At 44.8% G+C, this 20973-nt stretch overlaps 1 protein-coding gene across 1 annotated transcript in view; it reads left to right on the top strand.

Moving 5' to 3' along the window:
- Nucleotides 1-20973, top strand: part of Galnt18 (polypeptide N-acetylgalactosaminyltransferase 18) — a 307844-nt gene that overhangs the window by 216426 nt on the left and 70445 nt on the right. Inside the window, exons 4-6 of the mRNA XM_038343410.1 lie at nucleotides 2131-2314; nucleotides 4526-4723; nucleotides 10310-10424. Of these exons, the coding sequence (XP_038199338.1) occupies nucleotides 2131-2314; nucleotides 4526-4723; nucleotides 10310-10424 (497 nt within the window). The remainder of the gene's footprint in view (nucleotides 1-2130; nucleotides 2315-4525; nucleotides 4724-10309; nucleotides 10425-20973) is intronic.

The following is a 20973-nucleotide window of genomic DNA, read 5'->3' as shown; positions in this document are numbered from 1 at the left end:
ATGATTAGAATTCAGCTGGCTGCAGGCAGACTTGCCCATCGGCAGCCTTTGTCTGGCTCCCTGGTGACCAGTTATAAAGGAACTAGAACTTTTAGCAAAACAGAATCTGTCACACTTGCTGTGCCTTCTCAGCTGACCCGTCTGTGTCTGATACCATGTCTGTGCTCCAGTCTTATAGCTCACCCTGCTTTGTCTAAAGACTATCCGAGAAGTCACCGGCTTCAAACATCCAATGCTGCTTGGCATAGAATCCTGCAGTCAGGGCGTGGGTCTCTGGGCAGCTTGTCAGCAAGCTTGTGTCTGCTCAGCATGAGGTCATGGATTCATCTGGCTCTTTCAGACCTTTGCATCTCTTCACTGGGGTAGGAGGAGCTGCGATGGCTTGCTTTCCTGTCTGGACCACTCATCCTCTGGGAGGCTAGCTTCTGCTTCTGGTCAACCAGAAAAACTGTAGCTTCCCTGAGATAGACAAGAGAGTGTATGAACTCAGCTCAGGGAAGGAGAACTTATGGGAGACCCTTTGGTAGTAAACCCCTCATCAGTGTCTTAGAACATCATTCTTGGTGTGTTCGGGCTAAGGTATGAACATCGAGTATATACACATTCCTTGTGTCAACATGGAATACAGAACTGCCCGTGACTCATGGGGCCCTGATTAGATTCGCCCCTGGTGATAGGTGGTTGGCTCAAGATGAATCCTCCTCAACAGGCTGTGAGGAGTCCTGGGTTCTTGCTTCCTCTGCTGGGGAAGTATAATGATCATTGCTGCTGTATCCTCCCAGGCTGAGAACTCCCATGATGGAGGTACAGAAACAGCATGGTCCATACCAAGCCAGGCCCAGTTACAATGGGTAGCAGCCCACTGGCCCCCTTGTCTTCAAGCACAACGCTTGCCATTGGCCTCCCAGAAACACGATCCAGGCAGAGTACAAGCTAAGGTATTGGCCACTGGGGCACTTCTGGCTGTCAGGAGGAGCAATGGAGGGGGATGGGCAGGAGGAAGCAACTGAGCGCAGAAGAAGCCTGGTCTATTCTCTCACTGCTCTGACCAAATACCTGACAAGAAGCAATTTAAGGGGAAAGAAGTTTGCTTCGACTCATGGTTTAGCAAGAGACAGTCCTTTGAAATCATTGTCCCCAGCACGTGAGGTGTCTTGTTATAACATGCTGGCTTCTGGGAAGCAGAGTGGACTACAAATTCCCCCGCTCCACCCCAACAATGACCTGCTTTCTTCTAGCTAGGTTCCAGCCCCCAGTGGTTCATGTCCTCTGTGTGTTGTTCTCTGTGGGCTGGTGAGTGGTGTGGGGAAAGAAGGAGCCCCAATGTGATCCAGGACTTTCAGCTCAGAGATGCAATGCAGTTTGGTTTCTTAGTCATGGGCTGGAAGGAGGAGAGAGGATTCTGGAGACAGCTGTGTAGGTGACCCTTGCAATAGAGCCACGTCTCCAGTAGTACAGGACTATGAATGATCAACACCTAAAAGACATGATATCCCAGGTGTAGCCCTAGCTAGCAGCTTTGTCCAAGACACATGGCCAGGGTAAAGCAAAGCAGCAAGTTCCTGCCTAGCTGAGGACAGGGCTCCACTACCTGGAGGCTGCAGAGATGAATGCCCTCCCTCACAGACAGGGCAGCACCCAGTGGGCAGGGGTGGGCATTGGTGGGATTGTGGGATCTCCCAAATAGTTCACCCCAAACTGTCCTCAGAACAGTGCCGCCAGCTGAGGACTAAGCAAGCATCCAAACACGTGCGCCTTTAGGGAACACTTTGGGTCCTAGTCAAAATTTTGATGGCACAGGCCAGTCAAATCTGTAGACCACATGTGAACCTGCCTCCGACACTCATGTGCTGTGTGAGCCCCACCTTCCAGTCGCCTTGCTGTGATGATGAACTAGACAACGTGTGTGAGTTCTTGATAAATGTCTGATCCTGAAGCTAAGCAAATACCATCTTCCTGTTTCCCCTCCAAGATGAGCTATGCTGGCCACCACTGGGAGCCAGTGAAACCCTGGAGTGGATGCAACAGGGGGTGCTCTTGCCTCCTGGAAGGGGCGGCGTTTCACTTCAGTGCTGTGACTCTTTTGGCTGCTTCAACCTTTGCTCTTACTCCGTTCCTTCTCATCCACAGAGGAGCTCAAAGAGAAGTTGACGGAATATGTGGACAAGGTGAATGGCCAGAAGCCAGGCTTCATCAAAGTTGTGCGCCACAGCAAGCAGGAAGGCCTCATCCGCTCCAGGGTCAGCGGCTGGAGGGCAGCTACAGCTCCTGTGGTGGCCCTGTTCGATGCCCACGTGGAGTTCAATGTGGGCTGGTAAGTGCTTCAGGGACAGGAGGGTTCCCAGTGTGACCCGGGTGGGTCTGACTCAGAAGTGCAGTGCATTCTGGGAGCTTAGTTATGGGCTTGAAGGTTAGAAGAGGGTTGTGCGGACAGCTGAGGTATGGGTGTGTGAATGAGCCAAATCTTGTAATAGGGCTCAGCCTCAGGCAGAGCAAAGAGTCAGGGGTCAGCACCTGAAGGGTGTGGGAACACAAGATCTAACTTGCCACCCAGCTTGCAGATAAATACACAGAGACTTATTCTTACTTATGAATGCCCGGCCTTAGCTTGGCTGGTTTCTAGCCAGCTTTTTACATTTAAATTATCCCATTTTTCTTTAACTATATTTTGTCTCTGGACTTTTTACCTTTCTTTACTCTATATATCTTTCTTTCCTTCTTATTCCGTGGCTGACTGTGTGGCTGGGTGGCTGGCCCCTGGAATCCTCCTCTCTTGTTCCTTGCTTTCTTCCCCAGATTTCTCCTATTCATCCTCTCTGCAAGCCAGCCCCGCCTATCCTTTCTCCTGCCTACCCTTTGGCCATTCAGCTCTTTATTAAACTAATCAGGTGTTTTAGGTAGACAGAGTAACACAGCTTTACAGAATTAAAAAAATGCAACATGAAAGAATGCAGCACATCTTTGCATCATTAAACAAATATTCTGCAGCATAAATAAATGTAACACATCTTAAACTAATATTCCATAACACCGATCAGGAAGACAAGTATATACAAAGGGCAAAGCAGAGAGATGGCTCAGTGGTTAAGAGCACTGGCTGCTCTTGCAAAGAACCCATATTCCCTTCCTATTCAGTTTCTAGCACCCACATGGCAGCTGATGCCCATCTGTAACTCCAGTTCCAGGAGAGCCATTGCCCTCTTCTGGCACCGTCAGGTACTGCATGCAAGTCATGCACATTCATGCATGCAGACCAAACACACACACATAAAACAGAAATAAATGAATCTTAACCACAACAAAAAAGCAGAGCGTTTCTGTCTAGCCGAGCATACGACTCCAGGGTTGCAAACAACAGAAGTGTAGCAGATACAACACAGATGCCTTACTTCACAGACAGAGCAGGACTGAATGGGCAGAGGAGGGTAGAGGTGGCTCCCTGCATCCTCAAATGCCCTCAGAACCTCCATCCCAGCAAAACTAAGTCGTATTGAGTCTTCCTTTGTGAAGTCAGGCTGGCTAGGTGCCAGATGGGGTAAGCATGAGAACTGACAAGTGGCCTCTGTGGCTGCTACTGAACCCTCATAGGACACCTGAAATTGGTTTCCTGCAGGGCTATGAATGTATGGTGTTGCTCACCGTGCGTGGCTCTGCCTGGACATGGAGACAGATGCTAAGGCTGACTTATAGCTTGGATATGTAGTTTCCTGCCCTCTTTCCTCAAGTGCTTGGTGGCCTCAGTATTTCAACTCCCCTTCCTATCTCTATGGTGCCACTGCCTACCTCGGTCCTGCTCCTCTGTCTTGGGGGAGCAGGATGAGGAGGGCATGCTGGCAGCAAGGAGTGGCAGGGCCTACAGGAAGCCTGGGAGGGATGCCAGCATCACAGGCCTAAACTCCTTAGGTTGCAGCAAGTCGTTTTTTATTCTTGAAGTCCCTGTGTACTATTTGTGACTATTTAAAAAGCATTTCCACTGGATTTATGGCCAGCCAAGGAGAGGGACACTTACTATTTCAAGCTGATTTGAATAAACAATTATGCACAGAATATATTATTAATGAGAAGCTTATAATTCCTGTCGGCAAACACATTATTCTCCTGCTACCCAGAGGGGCATACCAGTCCCTGGGGGCAGCCTGGATGCCCACTCCTCCCGAGGCAAAGGAAAATGTAAGTTCGCCCACACCTCCTGCCTCTTCCTTCAGGTTGGTTCAAGCAAAATCAAAACCCAGGTTAAAAGTTTCCTCTAAAGTCTCAACTCTATTCCTTCTTTATATTTCTTTTACTTCTTTTAATCTTGATTTTCGTTGTGGGGGTGGGAGAGGGAAATAATCATACAGGCTCTGGTTGTACTGAAGGGTCCGCTGGGCTTCTTGCCAACTCCGAAGTCCTTAGCAGGGGACGTCGACTCCTGGGGAACAGCGGTTCCTTCCTCTTGCTGTTGGCAAATGACCATGGTGAGCTGCTTGTCTGTCTGCTGCCCACCTTGGCGGCAGTAATTGCTCTCTTCTCCCTTCCTGCTCAGGGCAGAACCAGTCCTCACGCGCATCAAGGAAAACCGGAAACGGATCATCTCGCCGTCTTTTGATAACATCAAATATGACAACTTTGAGATAGAAGAGTACCCACTGGCCGCCCAAGGCTTCGACTGGGAGCTGTGGTGCCGCTACCTGAACCCACCCAAGGCCTGGTGGAAGCTGGAGAACTCCACAGCCCCAATCAGGTGTGGAACCCTTCCTCGTTGAGAGAGCTGCCTGGGCCCTCAGACATGGGCTTCCCTGCCTGCCCAGGCCCAGTGTGGGTGGCAGAGAGAGGGGAAGGTAGACTGGAGTCACTGTGTGATTTTCATGCTCTACTCACAAGCTCTTGGGTCCCTTTTCAAAGAATCAGGGGAGCGATCAGAACCCCAAAGTCTCAAAGGCACAAATTTTTAAAAACAGATTTACTTTTTGTTTTTATTTAGGGTGTGTGTGTGTGTGTGTGTGTGTGTGTGTCTGTGTGTGTGTGTGTGTGTCTGGGGTGGAGGGTATCAGATGCCCTGGAACTGGAGTGACAGGCTGTTATGAGCCTGGTAATGGGAGCGGTGGAAACTGAACTCAGGTCCTCAGGAAGAGCAGGAAGCACTCTTACCTACGGGCACCTATGACCCCAAAGTTACTCATTTTCACACACCACCATCGACAGCTGCTGGGTGTAAAATGCTGTGGTTGATGCTAGAGATCCAAAGGGAGTAAGATTTGATTTCCAAGTTCTCCAAGCCTGGAATACAGCGCAGGGGCTGGGGAACACATCCATACTGACTCTGCCTCACGGGTAAAAAGCATGCATACAGCAGGGGGAGGAGAAGCATTAGAGCTAATTTTCAAAAGTGAGAAGGAGATGACCAGGTAATGACTAGGTTGAGAGTGACACCCACATGTGACACTTATGGTCACAGGAGAGGCTCTGAGAGACCCTAAGGAGAAATGTGAGCTGAACAGCTAGCTCCAACAATGAGATCAAAATAGACCATGGGACCTGGATGGTGCTTGAGTTTTATCCTGTAGAACACAGGCACCAATGGCCTCCAACTGCATTTCAAGATTGCCAAACTCTTTCTGCCTTTGATACTGTCTCCCTAGACCCGCGGACTGGCTTCCCTCTGCTGCCTCAGGAGTCCTGCAGCCCTACCAGCCCTGTTTCTGGGTGTGGGTGACAGAGCAGACATTTGCTCCCCACCATTAAATAAACAAATGGCACCAGAAGGTGACTTGGGGGGCCACCTTGGAATAAGAACCCAGTCTTACTTTGTACTGCAAGAGAGAGAGAAAGATTATGAATATTGTCATTCAAAGAATAAATATCACAAATGTTATTATTGGAAAGAGATTTCATACAAAAATAGGATGGAAGAAAACTCACCTGCGCTTTCTTTTGTGGCTTTCTCAGTCTGTCTTGTGTTGCTATAACAAAATATGAGAGGAGGAATAATGTATGAAGAAGGATATTTATTTAGCTCCCAGTGCTGGAGGTGGAAGGTCTGAGATAGAGTGGTCCCACATGGCCAACCTCTGCTGAAGGCCTTTAGTTGTGTTAGAACAAGGCAGGTGACATCACATGGCAGGAGAAAAGGGGGAAAGAGCCACACACGGAAAGGCTAAGTATGTAAAATGGGCTTGCTTTCAGGTGTTTCTAATCTGTGGCCCTGGGAAGTGTTCATCCCAGGTTAGGTATGACTGCCACCCAATATGATTGTGGTGACAGCATCATAGCACAGTGTGAAAAGGTTGGCTATGTCTGCATCAAGACTCAGTCGGATCCCTTCAGAGCTACATCTATTCATTCATTTCATTTATTCTTTGAGAAATGTATGCATGCATGTATGTATGTATGTATGTATGTATACAATGCCCACCCCTCACCCCCAGCTCCTTTCAGGCAACCCCCCCCAATACCTCCGAAGTTGTGTTTTCGTCTGTTACCCACTGAGTCCATTTAGTGTACATGAGTGTACTAAAGCATGAGAACACTACCAGGAGCTTTATCCCTGATAAAAGTAATTCCCCTCCACCAACAGCCATTGACGGCAGGTGAGGTGGGCCTCTGTAGACCTCTCCATCCCTGGTGGAATCTTTACTGACTTGATCTTGTGTGAAGGTCTTGTGCAAGCAGCCACAGCCCCAGGCAGTTCCTTCAGGGATCATTTCCACAGCTATTACATTAATCCCTTCTGAGTGTGGCTGCCCTGGGATCCAATCACCTTTTGCAAGACTGCACATCCTGAGACCTCCTACCTCTCAATGCTGAGCTTCCAGCATGGGAACTAGATGCAGCATCTAGTTGCTAAGTGACTGACCACCTGAGGTGTCTGTGCTTATTGGAGCAATTGCGCCAGGTTTTGTGCTGTCCCTGGTTGGGTCTGGAAGTCAGGGGGAAGCCCTTTCCCACATGCACTGAGTGCTGTTCTCAGGAGCTCCATCACATCCTGTATTCAGAAGTACAGAATAAAATGTGAAGGCTTCATTCTGCCGGCCCATGCTTTCAACCATCTTTATTTAGAAAGGTGAATCTCTGAGCCTCTCCACTGCACAGCAGTCTTCTAAGAGCTGGTCGTGTCCAGAGCCTTATGTCGTGTTCAAAGCATGTCCAAGCCACGGCAGCTGCCCTATTACTTTGTTGGGAGCCTGCTGTGTTCTGGGGCCTTTTACACACATGGTTCATTGGATCCACATTATAATGTGGTATCAACTCATTGTGCCATCCCTGTTCAACAAGACAAGAACAAAACAGAAGCAAGACTGAGACAGGAGAATGGTCCTACTGAGGGCTACAGAAGTAGAGCTGGGTTCTACTAGGGTCACTTAGACTCTGTGACATGTTATCACCCCCTGCCTGATTCCTGTTGAGTTCACAGCTTGGGTGGCTCATTCCTGCCTCAATCTGCCCAACGTTATCAGAGGGAAATCAGCCACTGTGCTAAGGGTGTTCTTGCCGAAGATAGCATGAATCTTAGCTGTCTCTATTCTGCTCACCACCAAAGATACTGGGATGCTCTTCATGGGCAGAGTTGTACTCTGGATCTTTTCCAGAGGATATCATCATGACCATTTATTTTCCATCTCCACTCAATTTTTATTTTATTAGGAATGTAGGTGAGAAATGAGATTCTGGAAATTTGGGGCCATTTCTGGTTTTATCGCGATATGAAGATAGTCCCACTGGAGACAGAGATTACATAAATGTACTGCAAGCCCTCTAGATCTGCATTCTCTGGAGCTGTGTGTTAGTATTTTCCCACACATGTTACTATAAGGGGAGCTCAACACTTGCCTCTGATGCAGGGAGAAATGTCAACTTTAAGATGGTTGTTCACTGGGTTCCCAAGTCTCCGACTGACCCAGTCAAGAAAACCCACATGAAAAAATTCTCTCAAGTCTATAACTAGTCCAGAAAGAAGGAAGGAAGGAAGGAAGGAAGGAAGGAAGGAAGGAAGGAAGGAAGGAAGGAAGGAAGGAAGGAAGGAAGGAAGGAAGGAAGGAATCAATCAGAGCATTTCTATCCGAAAACTGTGAATTTCGTTTCTAAAAATCTGTATGCTCCCTTTCATTTAGCCTAACAGGAAGCTCGGGACCAACATCTGGGCTCAGTTTAAGAACTGTGATGGAGAGCTAGGGAGATAGCTCAGTGATTAAGAGCAGAGCCTTGCTTCTCTTCCAGAGGACCCATTTCCTAACACCCGTATTGGGCAGCTCACAGGCACCTGTAACTCCAGCTCTAGAGGATTCGATGACCTCTTCTGCCCCCCCACACACACACACTTGCACACACACACACACACACACACACACACACACACACTCATAAATAAAAATAATTTTTTTTCTAAGAAAGAACTATGACAGAGAGCCCCTACACTTGCTTTTTCTAACTGGCCCCCCATCTATTATAATTTTTAGATCTCTCTAGATGTTATTTACATTTCCCGCCACATTTTAGGGTTTTTATAAGCTGTATCTAATCCTTTTGGGGATGGATGTTATTTATCCTAATAACATTTGGGGAACTCTTTACCCTATTTAACCAAGTCCACAGAGTGTTATCAGTGACCTGATGTTAGAGGTCTCAGGGACTCTGGTTCAGAGGCCTGGATAATAGAGGGCCAGGGCACCTCAACAATGCAAGGTCCGAGGCATGATGGAGAAGATGCTGTCAGAAAGCTCCTTTTACTTAGGGTGCTGGGATCACACCCAGGGCCTTCAGCTTGCCAGTTCTACCACTTAGCTCCATCACCAGTGAAGCTGTCTGCAGAAGCACAAAGAGTTTGGTGCCGGGAAACTGACCTTCCTCTACCAGTGGGACACCAGCAGGCTAGCGTGACAGATTCCTGGAGCTGAGGTCAGCCAGGGTCTCGGGCTGCAGCTGCACTATAGCCCGTAGGGTGTTTGAGTGAGGCTCACTAACTCCTAAGTTCAGGGCTTCACAGAGAATTGGTAGCATCAGAGAAGTCAGCGAGAGCACTGGGGATGCTTCTGCATTGTGTATCATCTGCTGTCCTTCCTCCCTTTCCACGATATCAGGCCAGGCTGAGGATTTGGTAGAGGAAAGGAAAGGAGAAACTGGAGAACCCCTGGGGGTAAGAAAACTATCAATCACATGCAAATGGATTCATGTTTGGAACTAGAAACAGGTTCAGAAAGGACTATTTCCTTACAGAGTGAATGCTGATGCAGGGGGATGCTCAGCCACATGGACTCCCTGGGGTCAAAGTCCCAGACTTATTCTATGATTTCACTTTGACTTCACTTCCACAGACTGTAGGGTTATCACACATGTGAGTTCTTAGAGTAGGCTGATACCCTGCTCTGATGGAGAACATCAAACCCAGACATAAGAGGTGAGCATTATGGGAATGACCACCCTCTGACAGTACATCCTGAGCAGCTCAGCTTCTCTGAGCCTCTGAACCAGAATCATTGACACCTATAACATCCGATCAGTGATGACTTCTGTCCTCACTACATCTCTTTCCAAATTCCTCTGTGTCTTTACCACCTTTCCTAGACCCAGATACAATTTCCCACCGGGTTTTTCCACTACCACCCTCATCTCCTCTAGTCAGCTACTGCAGAATGTCCCCCTTAGATCATCCAGGATGACTTGGAACTCTCTGTGTACCTAATAATGGCCTTGAACTTCTGATCCCCCTCCTCTGAGTACTGGGAGTATGCTACTATGCCGAGTTTATACAATACTGGGAATCAAACCCAGGTAGGATCTCATGTATGCTAGGTAGCACTCCATTAACTACATCCCAGTCTGCCTGAGTATTCTTGATTTTAAAAAAAAACATACCCATTCATAATGCTGTTCTGCTTGAAATTTGTCAAGGAAAGCCTTTACCTATAGATGAAATCTATAAACTATTTTTCTATACTACTCAAAGCCTTCTAAAACCTGGTTCTCCAAATCTTTCTAAGTGAACAGAGCCCTCATTGGGAATGATGGGAAAGTCCAAGCTGAAACAGTCTGGCCATGTGGCTCAAAATCAAAAGAAGCAATCTGTACCAGCAGAATGAGTGGCACACACCCTCCCCACTGCTAATGCACCAGCTAGCATAGTGGGGAACAATGGCTGGTCCCAGAACAAGAGCTGTCACCCACTATGAGTGGCTGGGTGAAGGTGAATCTAGGAGGCTACCCAGAGAATGAGGTCCCGCCCGGGTCTGGCAGCAGAGGTAGGGGCACTGATCCTGTAGTTGGGAGCTCTTTATCCCCAAGTGACTCTCAGACTAGCCTCTGCTCAAAGCTGGCTCTCCATCTCACCCTGCAGGAGCCCCGCCCTCATCGGCTGTTTCATTGTGGACCGACAGTACTTCCAGGAGATTGGCCTGCTGGACGAAGGCATGGAGGTCTACGGAGGCGAGAATGTGGAGCTTGGGATCAGGGTGAGTGGCGTGTCTCACACGGGGCTGAGCTCAGTTCCCGTGAGGGTGAGTAAGCGAGACTAATGGTGCAGTGTTGGATCTTTAGTTCATAATGCAAAGGGGACTAAAAGTTGAGGGTCACACACGCTCTGAATGTCTAGTCCTAGCCCTGATATATGTATACAACTGGAGCCAGGGAAACTCAGAGCACAGCCTCCTGAATTTTCAGGGAGAAGAGGCCTTCGGAACTTGTCTGGCTAGAGAATCGGGCTCCCCGTTTAGCACTCTTGTTAAGACTGAACAAATCTGCTGGGGTAAGCAACAGAAGGCATCAAAGGGGCAGCCGGACAAGAGAGCCCCTCAGAGTCACATCTCCATGGCTGTCTTCTCCACAGAGGACCATAGAACATTCCCAAAGACAGTCACAAGAGCTCTAACATTAAACTCCTGGGTATAAACAGCAAAGCACAGCCAAACTCACTTCCTGCTGCTTTCTGCCCTTATGTAGTGCTGGCTAGACCCACAGGCTATCCTGCGCCTTGATGCTAAGGGCTCTCTGTAGCTATCAGCTCATGTGCGGCTCTGTGAGAGGTGCCATTTTCTTTCTTACCCTACAAGAACATTTACTAGTCTTCCTAGATCTTTCCTCTTTGCTTGTGAAAAAGAAAACCGAGAAGGATTCCCCTCCTCAATCAGGAAGGTATATTGGGTATTTGGTGTTTGGTAGAAATGTGTTGATGACGATAATGAAGGGTTAGCTGTGTCCAGAAAGTAGCCCCTGACAACCCCACAGCTTGAGCCTTGGCATGTCCCCAAAATGGCTCCAACTGTCTTTAATAACCCATCACCCAGCCGGGCAGTGGTGGCGCACGCCTTTAACCCCAGCACTCAGGAGGCAGAGGCAGACGGATCTCAGTCATTTTGAGGTCAGCCTGGTCTACAAGAGCTAGGTCCATGACAGTGTTGATAGCTACAGCAAAACCCTGTCTCAGGAACAGCAAACAAACAACAACAGCAAACCCCACCCACACAGCTTTAGGGAAACCTTGTACCTCCTGGTTTTTCTTGGAGCATTTTCCTTCTCACCATTCATACCTCATGCAGACCTCCTCCAAAATCCGGTCCAACTGACTCCACCTTTGACCCTTTGGACATAGAACACGCACCTGTGTCTCTAGGTCCCGACCTTCAGTTCCCACTCAAAAACCTCCCTTCCTCTTACCTTTAGCTTCTTCCTTTTCCCACTCTACAGAGCAAGCAGCTGACCCTGGGCAACCCCCTCCTTAACTGTGCAAGGGAGCCCAGACTCCACCAGGGAGCATCCCATGACACCTGAATAGACCTAACAGTGCTCCGATGTCCAACTCCTCCCCAGACTTAATGCTGGGCTTTGAGGCCTGGCTGAAAGAACCGCCGGTGTGAAGCTGAACCTGGAAAATACTTCAGACACCTGTATTCACTGGCACTCCAAGCGATTGCTTTGGAGGCAGTGGGAAAGCACAGGCTGATGGGGAGCTAATGTATTCATAGAGGACAGCGCCTGCATAATCACCCTCATTTCTCCAGCTCTCCCTCCGCTGGTCATTTATTCACCACCCGCTGGCGTCCTCGCCATCTCAGTTCAGCCCTGCTCCTGGATAAATGCTTGCCCCCAAACACAATCTGTTTCACCAGGAGCGGCTGTCAGGAATCGGCTGAGCGGGCAGCACCGCCTCCGGTCACTTGTGTTCTCTGGGTAAAAATGTCCAGAAATGGGGAAAGGAATTAGATTTGTGAACTCTGCTTCCAACGTATGGGCGAGTCGATCACGGAGTGGTGGTGATGTCTGGCTTTCCTTCCTTCCTTCCTTAAATTATGAAGCTATTTTGGAGTGTGGAGCTGAATGAGGCTCTTGAATGTGTGTTAAAATATCTTTGGGTGGTTTCGTGTTCAGGGTTTCAAATAAAGTATGAAATGTCATCAGGTTTTGTTTTCCTTCCATCTCTCTCCTCCCACTGGACAAAGATGAAGCATCATCGATGGCAAAGGAACAGGAGGCTTTTAAAGCAGGGCCCCGCCCCTGAAAGCTGGCAGAACTAAGTACACAGGGAGGACCCGTTCATTTGTATTCTGGTTCCTCCTTGAGGGGGTGCAGAACCTCTGATCATTTTCCTTTGGGATAGCCCCCTATGTGTGGTTATTGCTACCTATTTTTCTTCTGTGCTTATTATTAGCTAATATCTCAGTGCCTCAGTTTCCTCCCTGAGAATATTGTATTTCTAATTATCCCTCAGGATCTTGTGCCAAGCTGAGAGATATTGCTCATCACATCTGCCTTACACAGAAACAGCTTGAACAAAGCCCTTGCCTATTTTGGAACATGAAAATAGAAAGACTTTTTGCACATATTAAACCCCTGCTGTATGTTCAGGATCTTTTTTATGTATGTTGGGCATTCTTTTTTTTTTCCGTTCTCCGTGTTTCATGTGTGTATGCAAGTATGGTGTGCATATGTTTATTTTTGTATGTGTGTGGTTATGCATGCACATATGTGCTTTTGCATGTGGAAGTTCCAAGATTGATGTCTGGACTCATCCTCCATCTCTTGCCCACTAAGTTCAGTAAGGTAGGGCCTCTCAATTAAACCCAGCACTAACATATGGTCTGTCTTGCTAGCCCACTGTTTGTGGGGATCTAGTCTCAGCCTTCTGAGGATAGAATTACAGGCATCCCACCACAGCAGTGTTCCAATGGGCTCTGGGGGTCTGAATCCTGGTCTTCACAGTTGCATGATAAGCTTTTTAGTGGCTGAGCCCTTGTCCCAATTCTGGGAGCATTTAAAAAATGTCATCCATCCACAGAATATCCTAAAGTAGACCTTCTCGTGGTATCCCTCTTTATCAGTTAAAGAAACTGAAATTATGAACTTGGACATGTTCAAAGATCATGAACTTTGTAAAATACAGAGAAAAGATTTAAGTTCTGGTCATTATGGCTCAATAGATACATCATAGTGATCAAGTCTAGGACCTGAGTCATCTGAGACCCTTCCCCCAAGAAGTACCACAGGGTTTATACTTTCTTTCTCCTCTAGGCTCAGCCTTGTATGGCTAGTATCCCTTTAAAGACTTAATCTTATTTTGTACACCCCCACCCCTGGTTTCGGAATCCATAGGACAGTGAGGAAAGAGAGAGACCCACCGTAGCTGGATGAACACGTAAGAAACAAGAGCAGACATGAAGAGAAGACTGAAAAGTTGTATACAATCAAGATATCTCTTTCCTTGTTCTCCATCTTTGTCCTTCCCTATCTTGACCATCCAGTTCCCTCAAGTTCTCCTCCCCACTCCCATTCTCCTCTCCTCCTCCCCTTCTGCCTTCCCTTCTCCCTACACCCCTACACTCCCAATTTTCTCAGGTGATCTTGTCTATTTCCCCTTCCCAGGGGGCCTATGTATGTTTGTCTTAGGGTTCTCCTTGTTACTTAGTTTCTCTGGGTTCCTGGACTATAGGTTCCATATCCTTTGCTTTACAGCTAGTATTCGCCTATGAGTGCGTACACACTGTTGGCAGAGGTTTTTGTCCCACCAGGTCCCACAGCTGTTTAGTCCCAAATAAACACACAGAGGCCTACATTAATCATAACCTAGTTAACCTATTAGCTCAGGCTTCTTATTAACTCTTATAACTTATATTAGCCCATAATATAATATATAATATAATAATAGCCTTGGTACCTTTTTTGGCGACACAGTCACATCTTGCTTCCTCTGTGTCTGGATGAGGACTGCAGACTGTGTCTTTTCTCTTCCCAGAATTCTCCTGCTCTCATTATCCCACCTATACTTTTTACCTGACTACTGGCCAGTCAGTATTTTATTAAACAAGTACAAGAGACAAATGTTTACAGGGTAAAACTATTCTTCCGCAGCATACATGCCATGCTCATCTCTCTGGGTCTGGATTACCTCACTCGGGATGATGATTTTCTAGTTCCATCCATTTGTAATCAAATTTCAATATGTCATTTTATTTCTTTTGCTGCTGAGTAGTACTTCATTGTGTAAATGTGCTATATTTTCTTTATCCATTCTTTGGTTGAGGGGCATCTATGTTGTTTCCAGGTTCTGACTATTACAAATAATGCTGCCATGAACATAGTTGAACAAATGTCCTTGTAGAAAGATTGAACATCCTTTGGGTATATGCCCAAGAGTGGTATTTCTGGGTCTTATGATAGGTTAAGTCCCAGTTTTCTGAGAAACCACCATACTGATTTCCAGAGTAGTTGTACAAATTTGCATTCCCACCAGAAATGGAGGAGTGTTCCCCTTACTCTGCATCCTCTCCAGCATAAGCTATCATTGGTGTTTTTTTTTTATCTTAGCCATTCTGAGAGGTGTAAGATGGTATCTCAGAATCATTTTGATCTGCATTTCCCTGATGGCTAAGGATGTTAAACATTTCCTAAAGTGTCTTCCGGCCATTTGAGATTCTTCTGTTGAGACTTCTGTTTAGATTTGTACACCATTTTTAATTGGATTATATGATATTTTGATGTCTAATTTCTTGAGTACTTTATATATTTTAGAGATCAGTTCTCTGTCTGATGTGGGGTTGGTGAAGATCTTTCCCCATTTAGTAGGCTGTCGTTTTTATCTTATTGGCTGTGTCCTTTGCTTTACAGAAGCTGTTCAGTTTCATGAGGTCCCATTTATTTATTGTTGCTCTCAGTGTCTGTGCTACTGGTGTTATATTTATGAAGTGGTCTCCTATACCCATGCATTGAAAGCTACTTCCTATTTTCTCTTCTATAAGGTTCAACTGTGGTCAGATTTGTATTGAGGTCTTTAATCCATTTGGACTTGAGTTTTGTGCATGGGGAGAGATATGGATCTATCTGCATTCTTCTACAGGTGGACATCCAGTTCTGCCAGCACCATTTGTTGAAAATGCTTTCTTTTTTTCATTGTATAATTTAAGCTTCTTTGCCAAAAATCAGGTGTACATAGGTATGTGGATTAATATCTGGGTCTTCTATTTGATTCCATTGGTTAGCCTGTCTGTTTTTATCAATACCAAGCTGCTTTCATTACTGTAGCTCTATAATAGAGCTTGATGTCAGAGATGGTAATGCCTCTGGAAGTTCCTTTATTATACAGGATTTTTTTGCTATCCTGGGTTTTTTGTTTTTCCATATGAAGATGAGTATTGCTCTTTCAAGGTCTGTGAAGAATTGTGTAGGTATTTTGATGGGGATTGCATTGAATCTATGGATTGCTTTTGGTAGAATTGTCATTTTTTATTATGTTGATCCTACCTATTCAAGAACATGTGAGATCTTTCCATTTTCTGATATCTTCTTCAGTTTCTTTCTTCAAAGACTTAAAGTTATTGTCAAACAGGTCTTTCACTTCTTTGATTAGTGTTTCCCAAGATATTTTGGGTTTTTTTGTGGCTATTGTGAATGGTGATGTTTCTCTGATTTCTTTCTCAGATTTTTTTTTATCATTTGTATATAGGAAGTATACTGATTTTTTTAGTTGATCTTGTATCCTGCCACATCACTGAAGGTGTTTATCAGCTGTAGGAGTTCCCTGGTAGGTTCTTAGGGTCACATGTATACTATCATATCATCTGTGAGTAGCAGAAGTTTGAGTTCTTTCTTTCCAATTTGTATCTCCTTTTATTGTCTTATTTCTCTAGCTAGAACTTCAAGAACTATGTTGAACAGATATGGCAAGAATGGACAGCCTTGTCTTGTTCCTGATTTTAGTGAACAAAACTCAAAAGTTTTGCGGAGTACTGGTTTTTGTAGTATGACCTAATGATTGTCTGAATTTCCTCAGTGTCTGTTGTTATGTCCCCTTTCATTTCTGATTTTGTTAATTTGGATGTTCTCTCTCTGCCATTTGATTAGTTTGGATAAGGGTCTATCTGTCTTGTGGATTTTCTCAAAGAATCAGCTCTTCATTTCATTGATTCTTTGTATTATTTTCTTTGTTTCTATTTTATTGATTTCAGCTCTCAATTTGATTATTTCTTATTGTCTACTCCTCCTGTGTTAGTCTGTTTCTTTTTGTTCTAGAGCTTTCAGGTGTGCTGTTAAGTCACTAGTGTGAGCTTTCTCCACTTTCTTTATGTACGCACTTAGTGCTATAAATTTTCTTTTTAGCACTGCTTTCATTATGTCCCATAGGTTTGGGTACATTGTGCCTTATTTTTCATTGAATTCTAGGAATTTCTTTAATTTCTTTTTTTGTTTCTTCCTTGAGCCAGGAGTGATTTAATTGATCACTGCTCAATTTCCATGAGTTTGTAGACTTTCTGCAATTAGTGTTGTTAAACTCTAAATTTAAACCATGGTGATCCGATAAGATACAGGGGGTTATTCCAATTTTTTGCATATGTTGAGGTTTGCTTTGTTACCAAGGATGTGGTCAATTTTAGAGAAGGCTTCATGAGGTGCTGAGAAGAAGATATACCCTTTTGTGTTTGAATGGAATGTTCTATAGATGTCCGTTAAGTGCATTCGAGTGATAACATCTGTTAGTTCTCTTATTTCTCTGTTAAGTTTCTGTCTGGTTGACCTGTCCATTGAAGAGAGTCGGGTGTTGGAGTCTCCTACTATTAGCATGTGGGGTTTGATGTACGAGTTAAGTGTTAGTAATGTTTCTCTTACATATGTGGGTACTCTTGTATTTGGGGCTTAAATGTTCAGGATTGAGATTTCTTCTTGATGGATTTTTCCTGTGATGAGTATAAAGTGTCCTTCTCCATCTCTTCTAATTGATTTTAGTTTGAAGTCTATTTTGTCAGATATTAGAATAGCTACAGTCACTTGTTTTTTTTAGGTACATTTGATTGGAAAGTCTTTTTCCATCCATTTACTCTCAGGTAATGTCTGTCTTTGAAGCTGAGGTATGTTTCTTGAATACAGCAGAAGGATGGATCCTGGTTTTGTATCCATTCTGTTACCCTGTGTCTTTTTATAGGTAAATTGAGTACATTGATATTAAACAGTATTAATGACCAGTGGTTGTTAATTTCTTTTTGGTGGTAGTGTTTGTGTATTTCCCTTCTTTGGGGTTTGCTGGTGTGTTTTTTGGGGGTAAAGTTAGCTTCCTTGGGTTGAAGTTTTTCTTCTAGTACTTTCTGTAAGGCTGGTTTGTGAATAAGTATTGTTTAAATGTGGTTTCTGTCATGGGATATCTTGTTTTCTCCACCGATGGTGATTGAAAGCTTTGCTGGGTATAGTAGTCTAGGCTTGCAGGTGTGGTCTCTTAGTGTCTGCAGCACATCTGTCCAGGATCTTCTGGCTTTCATGATTTCCATTGAGAAGTTGGGTGTAATTCTGATTGGTCTGCCTTTCTATGTGACTTGGCCTTTTTCCTTTAAAGCTCTTAATATTCTTTCTTTATTCATCCTCTAATTGGTGCCAGTAGTGTCTTCGTCTCTTGGTTCCAATCCTTGCAGTTGATGTCTGTGTCTTAGGGAGATGTTTTTAGTCTGTTCTATGCAGTTTCTGTCTGTGTCTTGGAGAGCCGCTGAGGTCTCTCTTGGCCAGCTCTGTACAGTCACAGTCTCTTGGTCGGCTCTGTGCAGTCAATGCCTGTGCTTTAGAGATCCGCTGAGGTCACAGGGGACGGGAGGGATTGGGGGTAGAGTGGGCTTTGTGGTTTACAGGGTCTGATCAATGGAGAGAGGTTGGAGCAGTCTACCTGCAGGAAACTTACCTGCTGGTTGACTAGTGAAGCTGAGGTAGGTGGGGGAGGGGTCCAGGGTTTTGCCCCCCCCCCAAGTACTGAGGGCCTAGAGAGTAGGGTGCCCAGCTGACTGACTGATCACTCACCTCTTGGTCCAATCTGTGCAGTTGCAGCCTGTGCTTCAGAGCTCCTCTGAGGTTGCCGGAAATGGGTAGGTTTGGGGACAGAGTGAACCTTGTAGCTTACAGGGTCCAATCGATGGTGGGAGGGTGGTGGTAAAGCAACCTACCTGTTGGAAGCTTGCCTGCTGGCTCTCCATGGTTTCTTGACGCCATCGTTCCTCATCCTGGGATGAGACACAGCATCATGGTACTGAGCATATGGTAAAGCAGAGAGACTATAGTAGCTACATTTTTGCTGCAACTACAAGAAGCAACATGAAGGAGTTATTTCAGCACACAGATGCATGGGATGCATTCAATCATGCAGAGAAAATTGTGGTAGCAGGAACTTGAGGCAGCTGGTCACACTGCATGCAGAGTCAATGTCTTAGGGTTTTATTGCTCTGAAGAGACACCATGACTATGGCAACTTTTATAAAAGAAAACATTTCATTGGGGCTGACTTACAGCTTTAGAGGTTTAGTCCATTTTCATCATGGCGGGAAACATGGTGGCATGCGTGCAAACATGGTGCTGGAGAAGGAGCTGATAGTTCTACTTGGTGATCCACAGGTAGCTTAAGCATGTAAGATCTCACAGCCTACCTCCACAGTGGCACACTTCCTCCAACAAGGCCACACCTACTCTATTCAACAAGGTCACACCTCCTATGTGCCGCTCCCTATGTGCCATATTCAAACACATGAGTCTAGGGGGGTCATACCTATTCAAACCACCACAGTCAGGAAATAAAGGTGGATACTGGTGCTCAGCTTGCTCTCATTTTTATGCTGTTCAGGACCCAGTCTACGGGATGATGCTGTCTGCCTAAAGGAAGGCTTTTCACAGCCCAATTAACCTAGCTTAGATAGTTCCTCACAGACTTGCCCAGAGAGTTGTCTCTGGTGCTTGTAGATCCTGTCAAGTTGACAATTAACATCAATCATCCCAGCTTTTTATCTCTCAGTGTCCAGGAAGCAGAGAAAGGAAGAAAGATCCAAGGGCCACAGACAAGATACACATTCAAAGGCATAGCTTCCATGACATACTTCTCCAACAGGGCCACACCTCCTCCTAGCCCACTTCAGCTATGAACTCAACAGCGATGGGTTAGTGCTCTCATAATCACCCAATCAGTAGTGCTACCAATCAATTAATACATGCGCCTTTGGAGACATCGTCTAACTAAACCATAACATCTAGTTTTACTGGGACAAATTTTAACATGTGAAAAAAATATAAAATGAAGTTAAGAGTTCAGTGGATGAGCTCAACAAATACATGAACATTATTTAAAATAATAAAACTAGCAAACCAGACAGTTTGCTAGTTCTAAAGGAATCACTCAAAATCAACCCAGAAAGAAAAGAAAAATATATATGGTGGAAGGTTAAATAGAATAGAGTATAATATTTAATAATTCCAAATGGAGATGGTGAAAGGAAAGGACTGGGCAAAATCAATTATTTTAGTAAATAGTGTCTAGAATTTTCCCTAACTCATACAGACTCTACTTGTCTAAATTAGGATAAATATGAAGATTATACATTGCATGTATGTACATATGTATGGTAAAACAGCAGACTCCCAAAGGCAAGAAGAACTTATACGAATAGGAGAAAAAGAAAAGACCTAAAAGCCAGTGATGAACAGCGAACTTTTCACTGCACCCATGAAAGTCAGGAGACTATGGAATACTCTTTTCAGTATGCTGAGAAAATACTTGTTGGTTTAGACATATGTGCCCCAAATAACACACACACACACACACACACACACACACACACACAACTTGCTCATGCAAAATCCTCATTAGAATAAGTTTAAAAAGTTTTAAATTTGGGACAAAAGAAATGATCCCCAATGGAAAAACGAGATTAAAGATAATGACAAATAGATAAGTCTAATAAAATTTGAAATGGAATGAAACACAAGAGTACTGCCTTTAGGACTGTAAAAACTTTATGAATATTAACAGGAGTATATTGGCTGAGGGCTGGATTTGTTGTTAAATGTCTATTGGTAGTGAAAGAAAAGTCACTGGTTAACCTTAAAATTTAGTAACTTAAGTAAACAAGTAAAGTTTCTAGGGATGCCATGAAAAGCACAGGAAGAAGGAAGATGACTTCAAAATCAGCTGATGGAAAATATGAAAATGCTATAAGCAAGACCGAAATAGATGTATACAACAGCTTGTGTGGAGAAACAGCACAGTCCTGGTTATGCCAGTCAATCTACATGAGCTAAGTCAAAAGACAAATAATTTTAGACTAGCTTAAAAGTTTGCTTAGCAATGGGCTACTGACAAGGCACATAGCTGAAATAAGACACAGAAATGATAAAAAAAAAAATCTAAGAGTGTATAAAATTCATAGTGGTCAGATGTTAACCTAGAGAAAGTTATTATATTAACTTTAGAAAAGAAGAACAATTACCATAAAAAGGTCTAAAAATGATAAATGTGAAATTCATCTAGAATCTTTATCTTTCGATTTGAATGTTACTAACTCAACAATGTTAATTTGTGTACAGAAAAAATCCATAGGGTCTAGATAAATGGCTCAACAGCTAAGAGCCCTGGCTGCTCTTCCAGAGGACCCAGGTCTGATTCCCAGTACCTACATGGCGGCTCACAACTATCTGTGACTCCAGTCCAAGGTGATCTGATGCCACCTTTTGGCCTCTGTGGGCACCAGACATGCATGATATGTACTTACATAGATG

Source organism: Arvicola amphibius, chromosome 1 (assembly GCF_903992535.2).
Source record: "Arvicola amphibius chromosome 1, mArvAmp1.2, whole genome shotgun sequence".
NCBI lineage: Eukaryota > Metazoa > Chordata > Mammalia > Rodentia > Cricetidae > Arvicola > Arvicola amphibius.
This window is presented reverse-complemented; position numbering and strand designations above follow the sequence as displayed.